This window comes from Lynx rufus, unplaced genomic scaffold, assembly GCF_022079265.1.
Source record: "Lynx rufus isolate CCGP_SWC_20201006 ecotype Redwood Valley unplaced genomic scaffold, mLynRuf1.p SCAF_18, whole genome shotgun sequence".
NCBI lineage: Eukaryota > Metazoa > Chordata > Mammalia > Carnivora > Felidae > Lynx > Lynx rufus.
The window spans coordinates 9,652,012-9,677,364 of record NW_025814832.1 but is presented as its reverse complement, the minus strand read 5'-3'; the positions used below and the strand labels follow the sequence as shown (position 1 = coordinate 9,677,364).

Genomic DNA, 25,353 nt, shown 5'->3' with positions numbered 1-25,353 from the left:
CTGAACCACCCAAGCTTTCTGAGCTAAGCAATAGGATATATTATTGTACCATGCTATATATCCCTGGGGCTATGTGGCAGAATAAATAGCACATGTCTTTCTGGAGTATCAATTTCACGCTGCAATTTTGGGGAAAAGCATTACTTTCACATTAAAACAAATGTATATCATGGCATGACGTAGAAGCTTTTCATGATAAAACACAAAATTTAAGACACTTCGTGTTAGTGTAACCAGCAAATTTTAGCTTTTACCTCAGATTACATTTCCTTCTTTTCCATTAAATATGTCTTTTGGTGGAAAAGTTTGAGTAGTGTTGGTAGTAGAGCAGTGGCTTGGCAGTTAAAGAAAACGGAATTCTAGGCCTGGCTCTGCTTTTAGACCTTGTGTTAAGTCTGTAAATTCTTAAAAGTTTCAGAGTTTACTTTACTTAACTGTAAAATGAAGGCTTTGGGCCTGATGATCTCTGAAGTTCCTTCAGGGTCTAAAGTACCCACTGGCATTGATTATTACTAATGTCCATGACAGAGTGGCCTTTGTGGCCTTGCCCTATATTTTGGGGCCTGAAGCCCTTTATCTGTTTAGTCTGATGATTACTTGGGCCAGTGATTTCTTTTAATAGACCAGTAGATTAAGGAGTAGATTGGGTATTTTGGGAAGGCTTTTATCAGGTGGCTATAGTTTGATATCATCATTGTTCCTCAGCTTTGTATTTTCTGCAACTTGAATATATTGGTTTATCAGGAATGATGAATTCATAACCAAAAACCTAGACCAGTAATTTAATAGACCAGTAATTTACTGTTCTCATTCACTTCTCTTTCAGGCTGTGGTGGATTCTGTTTTGGCTATTAGAAGACCGGGTTATCCTATTGATCTCTTCATGATAGAAATCATGGAGATGAAGCATAAATCAGAAACAGATACAAAGTAAATTACATACACTTTTTTTTTAAGGTTTTATTTTTAAGTAATCTCTACACCAACATGGGGCTTGAACTTACAACCCCAAGATCAAAGTTGTATGCTCCTGCGACTGAGCCAGCCACGTGCCCCTAAATTACATAAACTTTGACAATACATGGATTCTAGAATATTTGGTGTCATTCAGATACTTTTTTTTCATTAATTTCATTAGTTACTTTAATTCAATATCAGTCTATTTTTTAAAAAATGTTTATTTTTGAGAGAGAGCACAGGCGGGGGAGGAGCGGAGAGGGAGGGGAACAGAGGATCCGAAGCGGGCTCTGCACTGACAACAGTGAGCCCAATGTGGGGCTTGAACTCATGAACCATGAGATCATGACTTGAGCCGACGTTGGACACTCAACTGACTGAGCCACTCAGGCGCCCCTCAACATCAGTCTGTTAATTCAACATATATTAAGTGAATACTTACCCTGAGGCAGTCATTGTTTTGGGTGCTAGGAATGAAGAGTAGTACAAAACAGAATTTCTTTCTCTAAGAAGATTATGTTTTTAGTTGTGGGAGATAATAAATACATAAGTGATAATAAATGCTGGGAAGAAACTAGAGTGACTGAGAGCATGTGTGTGATTTTGGAGTGCTCAGGGAAGATCCTTGTGATTGGAAACTAAACTCAAGAGCTAAGGAGGTATCTGAAGAAATAAGGGAATTAGCCATGTGTATATTTGGATGAAGAGTTCTAAGTCAAGGGAATGACGGTTGAAAAGGCCCCAAGGCACCAGTGTGCTGGGGTGTCCCAGTGTGCCTGGAGCACAGTAAGTAAGAGGAAAAAAGAGTAGGATTTGAAGTTGGAGAGGAAAGAGAGGTCAGACAATTGACATGGTCTGGGTAAGTATGTACTCAGAATATGTAGCATGTTGTTGATTTTGGACTTAATGAATTTTAAACTTTCTTTTATGGAAAATTCTAAACATATATAAAAGCAGAAAGAATAGAATAGTGAACTCTCACATACCTGTCACGTTTATCAATTTTCAATCTGTGGCCCATTTTATTTTTCCTTTTATTTCCCCTTATAAACTCCTCTTTCTCTTCCTCATCCCAAACCTGGGTTATTTTGAAGCCAATCCAAATATCATATTTCATTTGAAAATACTTTATTTTAATATATGTGTGTGTTTGTGGATCTCTTTATTTACTTATTTCTTGAAGTTTTATTTGGTTTTTCTTAGATTGGCCATTGCACTTTTTATGGTGTCTTATTCCCTGCAGATCTTTCCAAGCCTGCCTTTTATTATTAAAAAAATTTTTTTTAAATGTTTATTTATTTTTGAGAGAGAGAAAGTGTACGAGCAGGGGAGGGGCAGAGAGAGAGGGAGACACAGAATCTGAAGCAGGCTCCAGGCTCTGAGCGGTCAGCACAGAGCCCAGCGTTGGGCTCGAACGCACAAACTGAGATCATGACCTGAGCCAAAGTTGGACACTTAACTGACTGAGCCACCCAGGCGCCCCTGTGTTTTGTTTCTATATGTGCCATTCATCATGTTTGAAAAAGGTATTTGTAGAAATTATTTGACACCTAGGATGAAGGTGCATTTCTGCACAGAGGATTTGAATTTGCTGTTGCAAGGAGCCTGGGGAATACTTTAAATTAAATCCACAGCTTGAGGGTTCTGTTTTTGTTTGTTTTTAATATCTAGTTGTGTTTAAAAATTTTTTTTTAATATTTATTTTTGAGAGACAGAGAGAGAGAGAGGCAGACTGCAAGCAGCGGGAGGGGCAGAGAGAGAAGAAGACACAGAATCAGAAGCAGTCTCCAGGCTCTGAGAGTCTCCAGGCTCTATCAGCACAGAGCCCAATGCGGGTCTTGAACCCATGAACTGTGAGATCATGACCTGAGTCGAAGTCAGTCACTTAACCGACTGAGCCACCCAGGTGCCCCTAGTTTTGTTTTTTTAAATGTTTGTTTATTGAGAGAGAGAGAGAGAGAGAGAGAGAGAGAGAGAGAGAGAGAGGAAGCGTATGATCAGGCAAGGGGCGGAGAGGGGGAGAGAGAGAATCTGAAGCAGGCTCCTCGCTGTCAGCACAGAGCCCCACACAGGGCTTGATCTCATGAACCATGAGATCATGACCTGAGCCAAAACCAAGAGTCAGACGCTTAACCGAGTGAGCCACCCAGGCATCCCAAATATCCAGTTGGTAGTTCTAACTACTGATTCATATGAGGACTGCTTGCTTCTAGTTCATCCTTCTGGTTTATGCCCTGAGTATGTAGCCCTTTGGTGTTCCTACTTAAAGTGAAGAGTGTCTCCTATTAGACCTCTACCTTCGATGAGCCCTGAGCTTTTCATTCTGTCCCCCTCTCATAGTGAGGTTGTTGAAACCCAAATTCAGATTGATCTGAATTGTCAAGTGACTTTAGGATAAGAGTACTTGCAGTTCTTTTCTTATCCTTTGGAGTTCATGTTTTCTTTACTATTTTAAAGCTCTCCAGTGTTTTTAAGCATTTAATTTTTTTAATGTTTATTTATTTTTGAGAGACAGAGACAGAATGTGAGTGGGGGAGAGGCAGAGAGAGCAGGAAACACAGAATCTGAAGCAGGCTCCAGGCTCTGAGCTGTCAGCACAGAGCCCGATGGAGAGCTCAAACCCACAAACCTGAGCCAAAGTTGGACGCCTAACCAACTGAGCCACCCAGGTGCTCCTAAGGTTTTTGTTTTTAACCCAGCATTTTGCTTTTGGTAGTAGGGTTGGTCCAAATTAGTCTACTATTGCTGAGGGCAATAGCAGTTCTGATTTATATTTCAGGAGTATCTCTGTGGTTATTGTGGGGAGAATGCACTGTGAAGCAGGGCATTTCCCAGGGCAAGGGCAGAAGTGGAGCCCAGTCAGGAATCTGTTGTAATATGGGTGAGGGGTGAAAACACTTTAGATCAGGGTATACTTAGAAGGAGCAGTAGGATCTGTTGATGGTTTGACATAGAATGTGACAGAAATAGTGTCAAGGATGTCTCTTGGGGCTTTGCATGGAGCATCTGAAGAAGGGGAAATGCCATTTCTTGGGATGGAAAAGACTCGGGGGAACAGATTTGGGGAAATAAATCAAGAGCGCAGTTTGGGAAATGTTATGTTTTAAGATGCCTGTTAGGCATCCATGTGTGAGTAGGGAGTTGGAGAGGTGTGTCTGCAGTTCAGAATAGAGGTCTGATCTAGAAAAATATTTGGGAGTCATCTGTGTATAGATGACTTAAAGCTTATGAGAGGTAGTGAGATCAGCTGAGAAGTGAATATAGATAGAAGTTTAAAGTTGGTCCCTGGAAACTCAAATGTTTAGAAATTGAGAAGACAAGGAGTGCCTGGGTGGCTCAGTTGCTTAAGTGTCCAACTCTTTTTTTTTTGTTTTTTTTTTTTTCAACGTTTATTTATTTTTGGGACAGAGAGAGACAGAGCATGAACGGGGGAGGGGCAGAGAGAGAGGGAGACACAGAATCGGAAACAGGCTCCAGGCTCTGAGCCATCAGCCCAGAGCCCGACGCGGGGCTCGAACTCACGGACCGCGAGATCGTGACCCGGCTGAAGTCGGACGCCTAACCGACTGCGCCACCCAGGCGCCCCCTAAGTGTCCAACTCTTGATTAAGGCTCAGGTCATGATCTCGTGGTCTGTGAGTTTGAGCCCCATGTCAGGCTCTGTGCTGACTGCATGGAGCCTGCTTCGGATTCTCTCTCTCTCCCCCTTTCTCTGCCCCTTCCCTGCTCACACACACTCTCTCTGTCAAAATAAATAAGCTTAAAAAAAAAAAAAGAAATTGAGAAGATGAGAAGGATTCAGCACCAGAAGGGATGGTCACTGAGATAGGAGGAAAGCCAAGAGAAAGTATTGTCCCAGAAGCTAAGAGAGGAAAATGTTTCAAGGGGAGAATAATCAAGTATGTCATATGCTGCTGAAACTTAGAGCAAGTTGTTGTGGATTGAAAATTGACCATTAGATATGGAAGGCATTTAATGTTTTTGGTGAATTGGATGGGAACTGATTCAATAAAGGAGTAGGTGTGAAAGTTGGATTGAAGTGGGCTTGAGAGAGAGAAGTGGTTAAGGAAGAAGTGAGGGTGCAAGCATACACAGCTCCAAGGAGGTTAGCAGAGAAACGGGCAGTAGCTAGAAGGGAGGATGGGAAGGGACTTGAAGGAGAAGCATTCTTTGTTTTAAAGATGAGAATTTTCATGGCAAGTCTGTGTCCTGACGAGAATGCTCCTGGAGGCAGGAGGAACTGACATGGGGGAAGAGGGGATGATGCCGGAGCAGAGACCAGAAAGGGGATAGAGTACACACATGCAGGGGTTAACCTGAGAGAAGAGCATGGACAGTTCGCTCATAGGAACAGGAGGTTCAGGGTCAAGTGCAGGTGGACTGGTAGAGGTAGTGATGGGACAGTGTATTTTCTCAAAGCACAAGGTCACTTGCTGAGAATGAGAGAGGGGGGAAGAGTAAAGAGACCTGGAGAGTGACAAGTGTTGAACATATAGTTTGCTTGTTTTCTTCCTAAAGAAAAGCTCTGCACTTTCAGCTGGTAGTTGGATAATTAGATTAAAATGTTGTAGTCAGATTAAAATTAGTAGTTAAATTAAAAGTTTGAAAACTTCCTTATAATTGTGTTTAACTATTTTAACAATTATTTCTTTTATGTTTATGTATAACAAATATTGGTTATAAAAGATTTGTAAATAGAAATACCACTCCCTAATTGGGTATAAATGAAGTTTTAAAAGTTATAAAAATATTTACTCTTGAAAGAAAATTTCAACGATAGGAAAAAAGCATCTCCCACTCCTGAATTATCTGTATTCCTACCACCCAAGCATAACTCTACTCTTAATTTCTTTTCATTTTTTCTTGTCAGTACTGAGGTGCTTATTTTCTGAAAGAGTAGTTATAATCATGCTTTATAGGTAGTTTGCTATTCTGTGTTTGTTTATCAGCTACCACTGTAAATATTTTTCCATGTCATTACATAGTTTTCACGACCACGAAATAGTTGGGTCATTTATTTGCTGAACAATGCCTTATTATTGGACATTTAGGTTAACAATGTTTGGTGGTTCCATATAATTATTTTGAACAAATGTTCCTAAGAAACTCACTGTGTGCCTACCTTTCAATACTTGACCAGCTGTGTCATATGTGTGAGCCACATAATTTAGAGAATAATTCTGGGTTGACTTTTCATTGTGACTTCCCAGTCACACTGTGTTAAAATAAATTTTCTTTTCTAATTTTGCTAATTATGTGTTAGGCTTAAAGTTGGTGCAAGGAAACAGTGTGTGCCCCAGTAGTTCTGTTACAATTTTAAGAATACACTCCTTATTTTATAACAAATTTTAGAGTGTATATTCAGAGGAAGAAACATTACATATTTTTAATAGGTTGATCAGAGGATTAGTTCTGGATCATGGTGCCCGTCATCCAGATATGAAGAAACGAGTAGAAGATGCGTTTATCCTTTCTTGCAATGTATCACTAGAATATGAAAAAACGTACGTGTCAGTTACTCTTTGTGAATTTTGAAATTGTATTTTCTTTTTAAATTTTCTTTTAACATTTATTTATTTGAGAGAGAGACACACAACAGAGCGTGAGCAGGGGAGGGGCAGAGAGAGAGGGAGACACAGAATCCAAAGCAGGCTCTGTGCTGTCAGCACAGAGACCAACACAGGGCTCGAGCTCCCAAGCTGTGAGATCATGACCTGAGCTGAAGTCAGACACTCAACCGACTGAGCCACCTAGGCACTCCTGAAATTGTATTTTCTAAAAGTGTTTTTTTAATCTCTTGCTTCCCTGCCAGATGTTTAGTGTAAACGCCTTCTGCCTTTTCCTCCTCTCTCTTCTGCCTTTACTAGCTTATTTTTATTAATCTTTTAGAGAGGTGAGCTCTGGTTTCTTTTATAAGTCTGCTGAAGAGAAAGAGAAACTGGTAAAAGCTGAAAGAAAATTTATTGAAGATCGAGTACAAAAAATAATAGACCTGAAAGACAAAGTCTGTGCTCAGTCCAGTAAAGGATTTGTTGTCATTAATCAAAAGGTGAGAAAGAAAATTTTGATTTTAACTATGTGTAAATGTTTTTCACCATTTCTCAGAGTGTGGTCTGTGGATTCCTGGGAGTCCATAAGACCATTTCAGGGAGTCTGTGAGGTCAAAATTATTTTCATGATAATAATAGTAATAATAATGCCTTTTACGTTGTGCTGACATTTGCAATGATCACGCAAAGTCAACGTTAGGTAAAACTACTGGTGCATTAGTACAAATCAAAGCAGTAGCACCAAACTGTACTAATAGTCATTATATTCTTTTTCCCATTTTACCGTACACTTGCGGTTAAAAAAAAAAAAGTTTCATTTGAGAATATCTTGATGAAGTGGTAAAACTTATTAATTTTATTGAATTTTGATCCTTACATAGGCATCCTTTTATAATTCTGTGTGACGGAGTGTGAAATCTGCACATCAGAATATGGTTATCTTGAAGGAAAACTCTTGTATAATTGAGTTGCAAGCTGACCTAGCCACTTTTTTCATGGAATGCCATTTTTACTTTAAAGAATAACTGACAGGGGCAGCTGGTTGGCTCAGTGGGTAGAACAAGTGACTATTGACCTCAGGGTTGTGAGTTCAAGGCATACATTGGGCAGACAGATTACTTAAAAAAAAAAGTAACTGACAAACTGTGGTTATTTAGATGTGGGTATTTGGCAGGTTTTTCTCAAAAAAGAAGTGGTTCTGTCACTTCAAGGAAAACAGTTGACAGTATTTGTTGCCAATAAATTTGAGCTTTCAAGCAAAAATTAAAATTTTGGAAAACTTGTATCTGCCATTGTGAATGTCACAGCTCTCCAATACTTAAAGGACTTTTCTGATAATGTTAATGGTGATATTAGCAAATGTGATATTTCTGATATTGTAGAACTATGAAATGTATCAGCATTTGGAAGCTCTGCTTAACATAGTGAACCAATGTTTTCTTCTTTTTTTCTTTTCAGATTTTTATTTAAATTCTAGTTAGGTAACATACAGTGCAGTATTAGTTTCAGGAATAGAATTCAGTGATTCATCACTTACATACAACACCCAGTACTCATCACAAGTCCCCTCTTTAATACCCATCACCCATCTAGCCCATCCCCCACCCTCAATGTTTTCTAAATGACAAAAAAACCATATGATTTAACAAAATCATGCATGGGTAAATAATACACTCGAAGTGTAAGACAGGCAAGTGGATTTGATTTTATTATTATTATTATTTTAAAGTTTATTTATTTTTGAGAGAGAGAGAGGGAGAGAGTGAGTGAGCATGAGTGAGCAGGGGAGGGGCAGAGAGAGAGGAAGAGAGAGGATCTCAACAGGCCCCGTGCTGTCAGTGCAGAGACCTACACGGGGCTTGAAATCATGAACTGTGAGATCATGACCTGAGCCAAAATCAGGAGTTGGACGCTTAACTGAGCCACCCAGGTGCCCCAGACAGGTGGATTTTCATATGAGAGAGTATGGAAATTTTGTTGAGGGGCCCATGGGTGGCTTAGTTGGTTAAGTGTTGGGCTTTGGCTCAGGTCATGAGCTCAGGGTTCGTTAGTTTGAGCCCCGTGCTGGGCTCTGTTCTGACAGCTCAGACCCTGCAGCCTGCTTTGGATTCTGTGTCTCCCTCTCTCTCTATCCCTCCCCCGCTCACACTCTGTCCCTCTCTCTCTCTTAAAAATAAACATTTTAAAAAAAATTTAAGAAAAGTTTGATAAGTTCCATATTTCACCTCGAAACTAACCTTTAAGAAACTATTATTTATTGAGTTTTGGTGTAGTATCAAAGAAGAACACATTTATCTGAAAAGTTATTAAAATATTCCTCTTTTTCCCAGTATGTATTTGTGTGAGGCCAAGCTTTCTTCATATACTTTAACCAAAACAAGATATCACACCATATTGAAGGCAGAAGCAGATGAGACTCCATATGTCTTCTGTTAAGACCGACATTAAAACGATATAAAAAATGTGAAACCGTGCCATTACTTTAACCTACATATTTTTTTGTTTATGAAAGTATAGTAAGTTTTCACTTAAAAATGTTATTTATGTTAACATAAAATGAGTTTACTATTATTTTGAATTTTAATTTATGATAACTTAGAGTCCACATAAACAAAAGTTTTTTGGGTTCTTAATTTTTAAGAATGTGAAGCAGTGCTGAGATAAAAAAAGTTTGAGAACTAGTGGCTTAAGATGTGCTTATAACTTTTTGCTAATTTGATTTTAGGGAATTGATCCATTTTCCTTAGATGCTCTTGCAAAACATGGCATAGTAGCTCTTCGCAGGGCAAAAAGAAGAAATATGGAAAGGTAAGCTTGCAGATAATTATGTATCCTAAGTTTTTAGCAGATTAAATTGAAATGATTCCATGATATTCCTTTTAACTTGCATGTAAACATTGTTGAGCAAAGTAGTAGCATACATGTTCCAAATTTTGTTTTTAATTTCAATAAATAATGGAAATGTCAAAAATCAAGATTGTTAACCTACGTCAGAACTTTGTTGCAGGACAAAGGTTTTCATCTTCTTAAAACAGATTTTAGGGGTGCCTGGGTGGCTCAGTCAGTTAAGCATATGACTCTTGGTTTCAGCTCAGGTCATGATCTCATGGTTTCATGAGTTTGAGCTCCACATTGGGCTCTGCACTGAGAGTTCAGAGCCTGCTTAAGATTTTCTCTCTCTCCCTCTCTCTCTGCCCCTCCCCTGTGTGCTCTCTCTCTCTCTCTCAAAAATAAATAAATGAACTTAAAAAATTTTTTAAAAACCCAGATTTTAAAAACAGTACAATACAGTGACAATGCAGTCTTCTGTGTTAGGTATTTTTTCACCTTTGAGAAATTAAGTCTTTCATGCTTACCATAATCAAAGCTACGACAACCTCTGTAATTTCAGACTCTCTCTTGCTTGTGGTGGAATGGCTGTGAATTCTCTTGAAGACCTCGGTATACATTGTTTGGGGCATGCTGGTCTTGTACATGAGTGTACATTAGTGAGTATATCTGTGGGCAGTGGTTATAAAGTGAAGAGTAAACTTTTTTTTTTTTTTTTTACACGTACTAAATCTTTTCATTCAGGCTTTACCTTTTGATATCTGAATAATCCTCAGGATGTATTTTACAATTTATCTTTCTAAATGTTTGTTAAGAGTTCAAATATAACTTAACTGCTTTTAGTGTCTATTTAGTTACGTTTGATGAGAAAAATTTGCAAGATTGGATTCTAATATTATAAACTAGGACTTCACCTCATAATGACATTAAATATTAGAGTTATATCTTCTTGGATTACCCTCTAGGGTGAAGAAAAGTTCACTTTTATCGAGGCCTGTGTTAACCCTCGTTCTGTCACCTTGTTGGTTAAAGGACCAAATAAGCATACTCTCACACAAATCAAGGATGCTCTAAGGGATGGACTTCGTGCCATCAAAAATGCCATTGAAGATGGTAGGCTCTTTTTTATGATGGATATGAACCTTATGTATTTTAAAAGCGGTACTAAATCTGTCATGGTACACACAGTATTTTAGAAGATATGACTGATTACTCTTCTTTATTTCACTTTGGACAATTTATAATTTGGATTGTGAAGATTTTTCCTTTGCATTATTTGTAGTGAGTATGCTGCCCTTTTAATTAGCTTCTGTTTATGACATGAAAAAGCACTTAATTTAATGCTTTAGTATCTTTTTTTTGATACGTTATCTTAGTTTATTCAAATACCAGTGTGATTACACGTGGTCCAAGAGGGCTCAAATAACAAACCAAATGTAAATAGATGTTAAAGATTGGTCTTCAAACATTATAGCCAATGATGCCATGCTTGCCTATGATCTTACCGACATAAAACCACATCCACACCTCAGTGGCCTCCAAACCAGTCAGCGAGATTCCTTAACTGTGAACCTTTTGAAGCTACCAGTTTGAGTGCTTTTGCCTATTTTTTTCAAGCTCTGAATAGCTGTAGGGATCTCAGCAGGAATTGGAGGAGCCAGCTTAATTTGGCATAGCGCCAAAATGTGGCCAGTCGGGGCTTCAGGTAAGTTGTGACCTTACCAGCACCAAATACTGGTGTTCATTCACCAGCCCTGGGGCCTTCTCTGCAAGGTTATGGACAAACTAGGCCATAGTTCCAGGATGGAAAGACTGTTACCCCACACTATAATAAAGTTTTTTTATTTTTAGAAATTTATTTTTAAACATGAAAAGGATTTAATAGCTTAGAACTCATTCTGTTACCTTAGATGTAGTATAATTTTAAGAATGATTAGGACAGAATATTAGCATTTATTATTTATTGATAATTTATAAACTACCTTCTAAAAGGAGTTGAGGTAGATAATTCAATAAAAAACAGACGTTTAAAATAGAACGATAAGCACGTGGAAAATGCTCAACATAGTCATTGGGAAAATGAAAATGAAAACCATAAAGAGATACCATTTCACAACTGTTAGGATGGCTATAAATCAAAAAACCTGGATGATAATAAATGTTGGCAAAGATGTGGAGAGATTGGAGCCTTCAACATTGCTGGTGGGAACTGTTGGAAAATAGCTGGGAGTTCCTTAACAAGTTAAACACAGAGACAGGGTGCCTGGGTGGCTCAGTTCGTTGGGTGACTGACCAGCTCAGGTCATGATCTCATGGTCCGTGGGTTCGAGCCCCGCGTCGGGCTCTGTGCTGACAGCTCAGAGCCTGGAGCCTGTTTTGTATTCTGTGTCTCCCTCTCTCTCTGCCTCTCCCCTGCTTGCACTCTGTCTCTGTCTCTCAAAAATGAATAAACATTTAAAAATTTAAAAATTAGGGTCACCTGGGTGGCTTGGTCAGTTGGGTGTCTGACTTTGGCTCAGGTCATGATCTCACGGTTTGTGAGTTTGAGCCCCGCTTTGGGCTCTGTGCTGACCGCTCAGAGCCTGGAGCCTGCTTCAGATTCTGTGTCTCCTTCTCTCTCTTCTCCTCCCCCCCTTGTGTTCTATCAAAAATAAATAAACATTAAAAAATTTTTCTTTTTTCAAAGTTAAACACAGAGATACTATATGACCCAGCAAATCAACTCTTAGGTATACCATAATATACCTTTGATCAAAGTGTTCCAGCTACGTTTGTTGAAAAGACTCTTCTTTCACCAATGCGTTGCTTTTGCATCTTTGATGAAGACCATTTGTCCATATTTGTGTGGTTTTATTTCTGGGTTTTTATTCTGTTCCACTAATCTGTTTGTCTGGCTCAATATTAATATACTATCCTGATCACTGTAACTTTATAATAAGTCTTGAAATCAGCAATGTTAATCCTCTCATGTTGTTCTTTTCTAAGTTATTTTGGTTATTTAAAATCTTTTGCATTTCCATATGAATTTTAGAATCAGCTTGTCACTACTAAAAAGACTGCTGAGATTTTGATTAGAATTTCACTGAATCTGTGGAACATTTTGGGAATAATTGATATCTTGATATCTTAACAATATTGAGTCATGGTATATCTATTTATTTCAGCCTTTTTTTAAAATAAGTTTATTTTTTTTAAGTTTACTTATTTATTTTGAGAGAGAGAGAGAGAGAGAGAGAGAGAGAAAGACGTAGGGAGAGAGAGAGAGGTGGAGAGAATCCCAAGCAGGCTCCACATTGTTAGTACAGAGCTTGATGCAGGGCTGGATCCCACGAACCAGGAGATCATGACCTGAGCCAAAATCAAGAGTCAGACTCAACTGACTGAGCTCTCCAGGCGCCCCTATTTGGGCCTTCTTGACTCTGTCTGAGTAATATATATATATATATATATATACACACACACACACACACACACATATATATATATATACACATATACATATATATATGTGTGTGTGTGTGTATATATATATATTTTTTTACCCCAGCAATATTTTGTGATTCTTAGTGGCATATATTTTTTTCAGATGTATCTATGTATTTCATGAATTTTGATCCTGTTATACATGATGTTTTTAAAATTTCAATTTCTGATTAACATATAGATACTGATTTTTGTTTACTGATCTTGAATTCTGCAACCTTGTTAAACTCACTTATTCTAGTAGCTTTCCTACAGATTTAATTGAGTTGTCTATATAAATAATCATGTTGTCTGCTAATAAAGACCGTTTTACTTGTTTCTTTCCAATCTGGATATCTTTTATTTCCTTTTTCTCTTTATTTCATGGGCTAGAAGCTGCAATACATTGTTGAATGGAAATAGTGAGAGTGGGCATTCTTTCCTTGCTCCTGATAATGGGGGGAAAATATTCAGCCTTTCTCTATTATGTATGATATTTAGCTGTAGGGTTTTCATAGAAGCCCTCTGTCATATTGAGGAAGTTCCCCTCTCTTGCTGAGACCTTTTATCATGAATAGATGTTGGATTTTGTCAGTTGCTTTTCTGTTGATCTATTGAGATGATTACATGTTTTTTCTCTTTAAGTTTATTAATGTGGTAAATTACATTGATTTTCAAACGTTCAACCAAACTTACATTCTTGGGGTAAACCCTACTTACTTATGATGTATTATTTTCTTTAAAAATGGATTACAATTTTTAAAATTATTTTTTTAAATTGTGGATATAAGTATATAGTTTGTCATTTTAATCATTTGTAAGTATTACAGTTCAGTGGCAATAAATCCTTTCTTTCACACTGTTGTGTAGCCATCATGATCATGTATCCACAGAACATTTTCCATCTTAAGTACTGAAACTTTATACCCATTAAATAATAACTCTCCATTCCCCTCTCCTCCCAGCTCATGGAAGCCACTATTCTGCTTTCTGTCTCTATGAATTTGACTATTCTGTGTACCTCATTTGAGTGGAATCATCCAGTATCTGTCTTTTTGGGCCGGCTTATTTCACTTAGCACGATGTCTTCAAGGTTCATCCTTGAATGATGTGTCAGAATTTCCTTGCTTCTTCGGGCTGAATAATACTGTATTGTATGTATAAATCACATTTTATTTATCTATTTATCCAGTGATGGAAACTTAGATCACTTCATCTTTTGGGTATTGTAAGTAATGCTGCTATGTATTTCTATATATTATTGGACTTGATTTGCTAATATGCTGTTAAGAATTTTTTTAAGTTTTATTTATTTATTTTGAGAGAGAGAGAGAGAGAGAGTGCAAATGAGGGAAGGGCAGAGAGAGAGGTAGAGAGAGAATCCTAAGCAGGCTCCATGCCCAGCGTGGAGCCCAACGTAGGGCTAGATCTCATGAACTCTGAGATCATGACCTGGGTGGAAGTAGGACTCTTAACCGACTGAGCCACCCAGGCACCTCTATGCTGTTAAGAATTTTTATATCTATGTTCATAAGGGGTACTTGTGTATTTTCTTTCTTGTAATGCCTTTATCTTTTTTGCTGTTAGAATAATGGTGACCTCATAGAATGAGTTGGAAAGTATTCTCTCCTCTTTAATTTTCTGAAAGTGTTGAAATCTTGTGTAGAATTGGTATTTATTTCTTAAATGTTTGGTAGAATTCACCAGTAAAGCTATCTGGGTCTGGAGTTTTCTTAATGGGAAAATTTTACTATGAATTCAATCTTTTTAATAGAGACAGGGGTATTCAGGTTATCTGTCTTTTTTGAGTTTGTGTCTTTCACGAAATTTGTCCATTTCATCTGTTAAGATGATCAAACTACTGCCCATGAGCTAAATCCTTTTTGCTGCCTGGTTTTGGTAAATAAAGTTTTATTGGGGTACAGCTATACCCATTATATATGTATTGTCTGTGGCTCTTTTTGTGCTATAGTGACAGAGTTGATTAGTTAAAAAGAGATGGTGTGGTTCATAGAACCTGAAGTATTTATATCTGATCTTTTATAGAAAGTTTGCTAATCCCTTAACTTTTCAAATTTATTAGCATAAAATTGTTCATAATATTCCCTTACTATTATGCTTCTCATGTCTGTGGAATCTATAGTGATATTACCTTTTTCATTTCTGACATTGTTTATTTTTTTTGGACACTGTTCATTTTTATTTCATTGATTTCCACTCTCATTATTTCTTTTTTCTGTTTATATTAGGTTTTATTTGCTCTTTTCTAGTTCTTAAGGTGAGAGCTGAGGTCATTGGTTTGAGACCCTTCTTTCTAGCATAGGTGTTTAGTGATATAAGTTTCTCTTCAGGTATTGCTTGAGTAGCATCCCACAAATTGTGATATGTTGTGTTTTCACAGAATGGGATCAGGGAGGTTTTCAAAGTTACTGGCAATGTTCTGTTTCTTAAGCTGGGTGGGAAGTACATGAGTACATTTATTTGTGCATTTATTCTTTGTACTTTACACATATAAATATTCTTTTGTGTATATTCAGTATTTCACAGGAACTTAAAAAAGTTTTTTAAAATTATGTTTTAATTCCAGTATAATTAACATACAGTGTTACACCACAGGGAACTTTTAACTTAAAAAAAATATTTTTTTAATGTTTATTTATTTTTGAGACAGAGGGAGACAGAGTGCGAGTGGGGGAGGGGCAGAGAGAGAGGGAGACACAGAATCTGAAACAGGCTCCAGGCTCTGAGCTGTCAGCACAGAGCCCAGTGTGGGGCTCGAACCCACAAACTGTGAGATCATGACCTGAGCCGAAGTCAGGCACTCAATAGAGTGAGCCACCCAGGCGCCTCGGGAACTTTTAACTTTTTAAAAGTGTGAATGGGAAGCAAGGATGCAATCATCTTGTGGGTAGACAACTCTTTTGAACAGTTTTGTTGTACAGAGAAGCAGATGAAGGGGCTAGTAATTAAAAAATGATGTGGGATAGGGACACCTGGTGGCTCAGTCATTTTAAGCATCCTACTCTTGATTCCGGCTCAGGTTATGATCTCACGGTTCATGGGTTCAAGCCCTGCATCGGGTTCTGTGCTGACAGCGCGGTGCCTGCTTGGGATTCTTTCTCTCCTTCTCTCTCTGCCCCTCTCCAGCTCACTCTCTCTCTCTCAAAATAGATAAACAAATATTTAAAAAAATGATGTGGGACAAAGGAGAGATTCTTCTTGTTTTGTTTTAAAGATGGGTGATTCCAAAACAAATTTGCTGATTCAAAGGAGAGTCATAAACTTTATAAAACCATACCAGCAGGTATAAAAGTCATATCCTGTTGTGAAAATTGATGTTTTTAAACAGAGCTTTTGCCTTAGAATAATGAAAACACCTATATTTTTTCCTTAGGTAGCAGTTTGGGTTTTGCTTCAGTATAGAAAACAAATACTTCATTAAGTCCCAAGAATTCCATACCAAAATGGTGGCCAAATCATCTTGGCCTAAATTTTTTTCAAATCGGATGTTACAATTTATTACCTGTCCCTATACATGATAAATAATTACCTTTTGCATGTAGTCATAAAGGAATAAGATGAAGGTGGGAAGAATGTCTACTTTTACAAACAATTAAATAAGCTGGTTGCAGCCAGTTGTCTGTACCATGCCTAATTTTTTAATGGTATGTAACTTCAGGATGCTTCATAAGACATCTAAGTAATCACTGAACTATGCAACTTACTTTATTTCTGTGTCTACTTAGGTATATTTTAGATGTAGGCCATATAATAGGTAATAGAACACACCTGAATAGCTAATTGCTTTTTTTCTCTATTTTTTTTGTTTGTTTATTTTGTTTAATTATTTTTCCCTGTATGGAATGTCTTGCCAATCTTTTTTCCTCCAATAGGTTGTGTGGTTCTAGGAGCAGGTGCAGTTGAAGTGGCAATAGCTGAAGCTCTTGTTAATTACAAGCATAGTGTAAAAGGAAGAGCTCGTCTTGGAGTACAAGCTTTTGCTAATGCCTTACTCATTATTCCTAAGGTACAACTATCCTAATGGCTAAAGAACAACTGGTTAGATCTAAGGGTGTTGGATTACAAATTGCCCACATTATCTAACACCAGAGTAGAGAGAGTTTTAATTTGCATTTCCCCACACAGTTTTGTCTAAGATATTTTACAGCAAAAGCAGGGAAACTTTTGGGATAATAGCTCAGAATCCTTGTCAGAGTTTCCTGAAAGCACTAAGTTACCCCCTTGCTAATCTCTGAGCTCCAAAAGTGGAAGTAAGTCCAGAAATTTCCTTCAAAAATAATTTATGATTAATCATAATGAAAAAGTTTAGAACTTAAAATTTAACTAGACTTTTGCGTAGATTTTTGTTTTGTTGGTGGTATCCAAAGTATTAATTATTATTTTAAACTGTGGGAATGAGAACTCCAAATACTAACATGCTTTTGTCATTTTCATTATAATTCCTGGAAAAGGAGAGAAACCAGGTATTTTTTCCATGTGTCAACAAAGGAAACAGACTACCATTCCTTTTCCTTTGCCTTAATCTGGTTGTGAACCACTTAGAAACACAGAAGACCATGTCAAAGATGTTATTACCATGAATTAAAAACATTAAGAACAATGCTAGCGGCGCGCCTGGGTGGCTCGGTCGGTTAAGCGTCTGACTTCGGCTCAGGTCATGATCTTATGGTCTGTGAGTTCGAGCCCCGCATCGGGCTCTGTGCTGACAGCTCAGAGCCTGGAGCCTGTTTCAGATTCTGTGTCTCCCTCTCTCTCTCTGCCCCTCCCCTGTTCATGCTCTGTCTCTCTCTGTCTCAAAAATAAATAAACATTAAAAAATTTTTTTAAATAAAAAAATAAAAAAAAAAGAACAATGCTAGCAAAGTCTCTTTGGTAATTGCTTTAAATTATTCACAATTTGTGGAATCTCTGAGAATCAGATATCTATTTTTCTCTTTCCCCAAAACAGCAAAGTCAGTTAAGTAATGATCCTGTAGTTGACACAAACTGGTAAGCCTGGTATACAGTGGTGGTTCCTTACTCATCAGCTGTTGGTTTTGTACTACTTGGAAATAAACCTGGTGTGGAGTGCTATTAGCTCCATTCCTGTTGTCACAGGTCATGACTCTCTTCATGTTGGTAAGGGACACAAGCATCCTGCAAATATGAAGGGTTCTTTTAGCAGGTATGTAGGAAAAGCTGGAAAATGTGTGGCTAGAGGGACGAGAAGAAACCATACCATTCTACTTCTTTACTTTATCTATCTATCTATCTATCTATCTATCTATCTATCTATCTATCTATTCTCTACACCCAATGTGAAGCTCAAACTCACAACCCTGAGATGGAGTTACATACTCTTCCAACTGAGCCAGCCAGGTGTCCCTCTTTCCATTTTTTAAGAGATCTTTTGCAAGGAGGGAAATTACTGTAGTGGGGTGGGGATGGGGGTACTATAATGTCCTCAGAATTTAGTGTGATGTACATACGGAAAATGTTTAAGTAAATATAAAAACTGCTAGAGACATAAAATACTAATTTGTTTTAGATTAAGGACAGAATTCTTCAAGGGTACCTGGGTGGCTCAGTTGGTTAAGCATTAGACTCTTGATTTTGTCTCAGGCCATGATCTCACAGTTGTGAGATTGAGCCCTGAGTTGGGCTCTGTGCTGGGCATGGAACCTGCTTAAGATTCTTTATTTCCCTCCCCCTCTGCCCTTTGCCCGCTTGCTTGTGTGCATGCACTCTCTCTCAATGAATGGAATTCTTTAAAAGGAGGGGATTACTGTATTATAAGTGTGTTTTCACAAGACTAGAGAGCAGTGCCTTATTTATTATCTTTGATATTCAAATATATGTGTGAAGGTATTTCATACATATATTTATTATTATTTTTATTCCTAAAGGTTCTTGCTCAGAATTCTGGTTATGACCTGCAGGAAACTCTAGTAAAAGTTCAGGCTGAACATTCAGAATCAAAACAACCTGTTGGCATAGACTTGAATACAGGTAAGAAAGTGAAGAAAAATTAGCTGCTCAGTAAAGAAAGAGGTTATACTCCAGTGACCCAGAAGTTTGCAATTTTTTTTTTTTAATTTTTTTTTTCAACGTTTATTTATTTTTGGGACAGAGAGAGACAGAGCATGAACGGGGGAGGGGCAGAGAGAGAGGGAGACACAGAATCGGAAACAGGCTCCAGGCTCTGAGCCATCAGCCCAGAGCCTGACGCGGGGCTCGAACTCCCGGACCGCGAGATCGTGACCTGGCTGAAGTCGGACGCTTAACCGACTGCGCCACCCAGGCGCCCCGAGAAGTTTGCAATTTAAAAAGAGAGGGTGGTCAGGGTAGAGCTAATTGAGAATATGTCTGTAGAAAGAAATCAAAGGAAGTGATGAAGTAGCCATGTTGGGGAACTGGGGAAAGAGTATCCTAGGCAGAGGGAACAGCCAGTGGAAAAGCCAGTGTTTGAAGTTTTTGAGGAGGAGGAAGGAGATGAGAGAAGTAATAGAAAGATCATACAGGGACATGTGGGCCAGTCCAAGGACTTTGACTTTGACTGTAATGAGATAGGGAGCAATTTTTAGTAGAGGTGGGACATGGCCTAATTATGTTTAAAAGGATCACTGTGGTTGTTCTGTGGAGGGAAGTCCACTGAAGAGCTGGAAGGTTGAAATTGCCATTAACCTCATTGAAGAACTGTGGGTGCAGCAGGTTGTATAGGGGGAGGTCAGCACTGAGTTTTGGCAAAGCTAAGTTTGAAGTGTCTTTGACTTTCAAGTGAAATAGACAATTGGAAGTATGAGTATGGAGCTCAAGAAATAATTCTGGGTTGGGGGCACTTGGGTGGCTCAGTTGGTTAAGCGCCGATTTCCGCTCAGGTCAAGATCTTCTGGTTCGTGAGTTCGAAGCCACCCTGGGCTCTGTGCTGACAGCCTGGAGCCCGGAGCCTGCTTCAGATTCTGGGTTTCCCTCTATCTCTGCTCCTCCCCGCCTCGCACTCTGTGTGTGTGTGTGTCTCAAAAATCAATAATTAAAAGAAAAACTTAAAAAAAAAAAGAGGTCTGGATTGGAGATAAAAACTTGAGAGTTGCCAAAGTGCACATGGTTTAAATCAAGAAGACTGGATGAAATCGCCTAAGGAGTGAGTATAGAGAGAGAAGGAAAGAATCCAGGACTGAGCTTTTGGGTATTCCAAAATTAAGGGAAGAAGAGGAAAATCCAGGAAAGTCAACAGAAAAGGAGCCACTAACAAAAAAGAAAAAAGTCAGGCTGAACATGGTGGCCTGGGAGGCAAGTGAGAAAGAGTAGTGAGGAGGCCATGTTAAATGTTGCTGATAGATGAGGCCTGAGAACTGGCCACTGGATTTGATTTGATACCATGGAGTTCATTGTGACCTGGACACTATAGTTTTGTTGGTACATTAAGTACTGTTAGAATATATAATCAGTATTAACAGAATATATCAAGATTGTATTGTTAACATTGTTTTTATTTGCAGGTGAGCCAATGTTAGCAGCTGATGCAGGAGTTTGGGATAACTATTGTGTGAAAAAACAACTTCTTCACTCTTGGTAAATTCATATTAATAAAAATAAAGACTTTTAGGGACATAATAACATTAAAACTTGTCTATTATTTTTACCACTCTATAGTAGAAAAATGGTTAAGTGTATGAAAAGGTGTGGTATCCAGTTACTAACACTAGCTTCCGTCATTTTTCAGTCCCTTTTCCATTTTAATTCTAGTAGTGTGATATATAAGAAATGTTTATCTTACTGTTTATTTGAGGGGGAAGGGAAAGAGGGAAGTTAACTAAAATAGTACCACATGCATAGGGGGGAAAGGCAAATGATGTGCCAAAAATGAGCTCAGTTTTGCTACAATTTAAAATCAAACTTTTACTTTATCAGCAAAGGAGTTGAAATTACAAGAGTTGATGTTTGTATTTATAATAGCTTTGTCTCATAAGATCTCATACCAACATCATTGATGAACAAAGTACTTTTAGTAGCTAAAGATTGCTGGGGGAAAAGATGGGAGTGGGTTGGTAGACTCTACTCACCCTATTATCTTTTTCCTCAGCACAGTGATTGCCACCAACATTCTCCTGGTTGATGAAATTATGCGAGCTGGTATGTCTTCTCTTAAAGGGTGATTGAGTTCAAAACCAACTCTTCTGGAAGCTGAGATTTAGTATACCTTATATCCAACTACCGTTATATACTGAGCCATTCTCAAGTTCTGTACAATAAATCCAGTTTATATTTGTTGGTCTTAGCAGTCTCAATAATACTTCATCAAAGTATAAAGAATACAAGAAATATTTTCACAGTAAAGGAATAATAGTGAAAATATTTGTTCTTAAGAGTACTAACATTTGGGGCACTTGGCTGGCTCAGAAGAGCATGTGACTCTTGATCTTGGGGTTGTGAGCTTGGGCTCCACATTGAGGGTAGAAATTACTTAAATAAGTATATACAAAAAAAGATTTCTAACTTCTTACCCTTTATTGTATGTATAATATTATGAAATAATAGAAATATATATTTGGTCTTCATCCTCGGTTCCTGGCACAAGAGCTTTTAAAACTGTAATTTCCTGGGGCGCCTGGGTGGCGCAGTCGGTTAAGCGTCCGACTTCAGCCAGGTCACGATCTTGCGGTGTGTGAGTTTGAGCCCCGCGTCAGGCTCTGGGCGGATGGCTCAGAGCCTGGAGCCTGTTTCGGATTCTGTGTCTCCCTCTCTCTCTGCCCCTCCCCCGTTCATGCTCTGTCTCTCTCTGTCCCAAAAATAAATAAACGTTGAAAAAAAAATTAAAAAAAAAAAAAAAACTGTAATTTCCTGAGGAATAGGGGTGATAGGAGCTTTTTTTTTTTTTCTTTCTTTTTTTTTTTTTTGGTTATAGTATTTGGTCTTTGTTTCCACTTCCCAGCCTGGAGAGCTTCTTTTTTTTTATTAAAAAAATTTTTTTTAAATGTTTACTTATTTTTGAGTGACACAGAGAGAGAACTAGCAAAGGAAGAGCAGAGAGACAGAGACACAGAATCCAAAGCAGGCTCTGGGCTCTGAGCTATCAGCACAGTGCCCGATGTGGGACTTGAACACAGAAACCACAAGATCATGACCTGAGCAGAAGTTGGATGCTCAACCGATGGAGCCATCCAGGCACTCCCAGTCCCAGAGAGCTTCTAACACCACTGGAATCTCTGAAATTAATGAGTGTCTTTTTGTATGCTAATGAGTGACTGATGGGCCCTTAGGAGGGCAGTTGTATGCCAGAGGGACCAACCTTGTGATGGGAGGGTTAGAACTTTCAGCCTCTCCCCCACACCTCCCACTCTACCCCTCTACCTCTGGGGTAGGTAGAAGGGCTGGAGATTGAGTTGCTAGGTCATAGGTCATGCCTATGTGATGAAGCCTGTGTAGAGAGTCAGTGTGCTCCAACCCTCCTGGGAACAGAGGCTCCTGGGTCTGGGAACCTTCTGACCTCACACCATGGACCTCTTCATTAGGTTGTTCATTTATATCTTTTATAATATCCTTTATAATAAGCTACTAAATGTAAGTACATGAGTTCTGTGAGCTGCTGTAGCAAATTATCAAACATGAGGAGGGGGTCATGGGCACCCTGATTTCTAGCCCTGTTGGACAGAAGTGTGAGTTACATGGGTACCCATTACTTGCAATTGGTGTCTGAAGTGGGAGGTCAGTCTTAATTGCTTCTCGGCCTTTTGGCTAAGATCAGGTGAAGTGGGGGGCAGTCTTGTGGGAGTGAGCCCTTGGTCTGTGGGGTCTGCACTAACTCTAGGTAGTTGGTGTCAGAATTGTTTGTAGAACACCCACTTGGTATCTGGAGAGTTGTAGAATTGATTGCTGTGTGAAAACCCCATACACATTTGGAGTCAGAAGTGTTGTGAGAAGAGTTTTCCTTTCATAGGCTACTGTACTTTTCATAAAATAGAATCCATTATGATTCTTAGACCTTTCGACAACTTTTAGTGAACAAAATAGGGAGCACAGGTTTTCTAGTACCCAAGTCAATTTCCAGTTTATCAGAAGATATAAATATAACAGGCAAACATTTTATTCTCTCTCGAAAGTCCTTCAGTAACTTCTTGCTGCCACTTGTTCCTCTTACAAATATGACATCACTTTGTGACTATAGCTTTGGATTTCACTGGATACATGACAGTTTATTTTGATTGTAGTATGTTATATTTTACCTGAATTTTTGGTATATGTGATCAGCAACTTATGCTTCTGTGCTAGTTCTCCGACTGGATGGTTAAATAGAGCAGGTTTCATCTGCAAAGGTGGGGATTGTTGGCACCAACATTGGGAAATAATTGTTTTTGGCTTTGAATGCAGCTCTTGTTTCAGTATTATAGCAAAAGCTTTCTTGTTTGAAACACTGGAATGAATCTATTGTACTTCTTATTATCATTGGGCTGCTTGTAGTTCATTTCTTTCCATGGACACAAGTTGATAAGGAGATTAAAATATGGCAGGTGCGTTAGTGGGACTTGGGCCTCTGTTAGTGCATATGGGAGGTTTGTGTAACCATTTCCTGACTTTGTTGAAAACCTATACTTTTGGGGCACCTGGGTGACTCAATTGGTTAAATGTCCAACTTTGGCTCAGGTCATGATCTCACGGTTCATGGGCTCCAGCCCTGCATTGGGCTCTCTGCTGTCAGCGTGGAACCCGCTTTGTATCCTCTGTCTCCCTTCTCTCTCTGCCCCTCTCCCACTTTCTCTCTCTCTCTCTCCAAAATAAAACATTAAAAAAAATTTAAAAAAAAAAATTTTTTTTTTCAACGTTTATTTATTTTTGGGACAGAGAGAGACAGAGCATGAACGGGGGAGGGGCAGAGAGAGAGGGAGACACAGAATCGGAAACAGGCTCCAGGCTCTGAGCCATCAGCCCAGAGCCCGACGCGGGGCTCGAACTCACGGACCGCGAGATCGTGACCTGGCTGAAGTCGAACGCTTAACCGACTGCGCCACCCAGGCGCCCCCAAAACATTAAAAAAATTTTAAAAAAGAACAAAAACCTATATTTTTATACCCCTTTTCCCCCTGACTTGGTATGTTGTCAACATCTTTCTGGGTTAATAACCGTGCTTCTGAGCTATATAATTTTTTTTGTGGTTACATGACATTTCATTGTATGGCTATTCTGTGATTATTTAATTGAGTTTTCAATTTTTTTCCCAGTAAAAACAAACATCTCCTCCTTTAGCTTCTATCCTTATTTTATAGGATAGACCTTTTAAGATGTGTATATCATGCATACTGCCAGACTTTCTCTTTTCTATGTAAAATGTTTAAATTATGGAATATTTCAAATATATTGAAAAGATTGAAAAAGTATGATTAACACCTTTGTACCCTCCACCTAGCTTTAACAAATAGTAACATTTTGTCATGTTTGCTTCAGATTTTCTTTAAAGAAATAAAGTGCAGATGCTGTTAAATTGCCACTCTTTCCCACCCACACCCCATCATTTGCTTTTCCCACTCTTTCTCCCTAGAAAAAGACTGCCTAGAGGTAGTCTTTGATCTTTGATATGTATCATCCTCATGCACTTAAAAAAAGCCTTTTTATATGTATGCATATGCCTGTAGCAATGCAAAATTTTTCTTTTTGGGTTTTAAAAGTGTATAAAATGTATATACTTTTACTGCTTTAATTTCCTACTTGACATATGGTTTTGCGATTTATCCATTCATTCATTTATCCTTTCATTTTAGCTGTTTTCAAGTGTGTTTCTATACTATAAGGTACTTATCCATCAATGGACCTTTTGGTTATTTCTAATTTTACATCATTTTAAACATTGCAGCATTGAATTTCTGTGTACATGTCTTCTTGGGCACATATATGAGAGTGTTCTTGGAGATTATACCTAGAAATGGGATGGCTTGGGTTTAGTGTTCCTCATCTTTATATTTACTAAGTGATTATTTCACTTTACATTCTCCCCAGCAATATATAATAGTTACATGCCCTTATAACCTTACCAAGTCTTGGTATTTTTAAAGTTGTAATTCTTGCCCACCTGAAGGGTATAAAATTATATCTTGTCTTGGGGTGTCTGGGTGGCTCAGTCGGTTAAGCGTCCGGCTTCAGCTCAGGTCACGATCTCGCAGTTCGTGAGTTTGAGGCTGGCGTTGGGCTCTATGCTGACAGCTCAGAGCCTGGAGCCTGCTTCAGATTCTGTGTCTCCTCCTTTCTCTCTGCCCTTCCCCTACTCATGCTCTGTCTCTCTCTATCTCTCAATAAATAAACTTAAAAAAATTTTTTTTAAATAAAAAAAATTTTATATCTTGTCTTAATAGGGATTGCTGTGATTACTAGTATAATTGAACATATTTTCATAAATCTGTTGGCCATTTTCAGTTCTATAAAATTGCCTATTCACATTGTTGTGTATTTTTTCATTGGATTTATCTTTCAGATTGGTATATCTATCTGTCTGTCTATCCATATTTTGCAATATTTTCTCCAAGACTGAGGTCTTCTTACCTTTGCAAAGTACACAGAATAATTTGACA

At 38.3% G+C, this 25,353-nt stretch overlaps 1 protein-coding gene across 2 annotated transcripts in view; it reads left to right on the top strand.

The window, feature by feature from the left end:
* CCT6B (chaperonin containing TCP1 subunit 6B) overlaps positions 1-20,952 on the top strand; it is a 31,472-nt gene extending 10,520 nt beyond the window's left edge. For both annotated transcript variants that reach the window (XM_047081326.1, XM_047081325.1), the window contains 10 exons: positions 827-930; positions 6,350-6,460; positions 6,846-7,005; positions 9,231-9,313; positions 9,897-9,993; positions 10,300-10,447; positions 16,690-16,823; positions 18,703-18,805; positions 20,296-20,368; positions 20,880-20,952. In XM_047081326.1, the coding sequence (XP_046937282.1) occupies positions 827-930; positions 6,350-6,460; positions 6,846-7,005; positions 9,231-9,313; positions 9,897-9,993; positions 10,300-10,447; positions 16,690-16,823; positions 18,703-18,805; positions 20,296-20,368; positions 20,880-20,952 (1,086 nt within the window). The remainder of the gene's footprint in view (positions 1-826; positions 931-6,349; positions 6,461-6,845; positions 7,006-9,230; positions 9,314-9,896; positions 9,994-10,299; positions 10,448-16,689; positions 16,824-18,702; positions 18,806-20,295; positions 20,369-20,879) is intronic.
* The last annotated feature ends 4,401 nt before the right edge of the window (positions 20,953-25,353 follow it).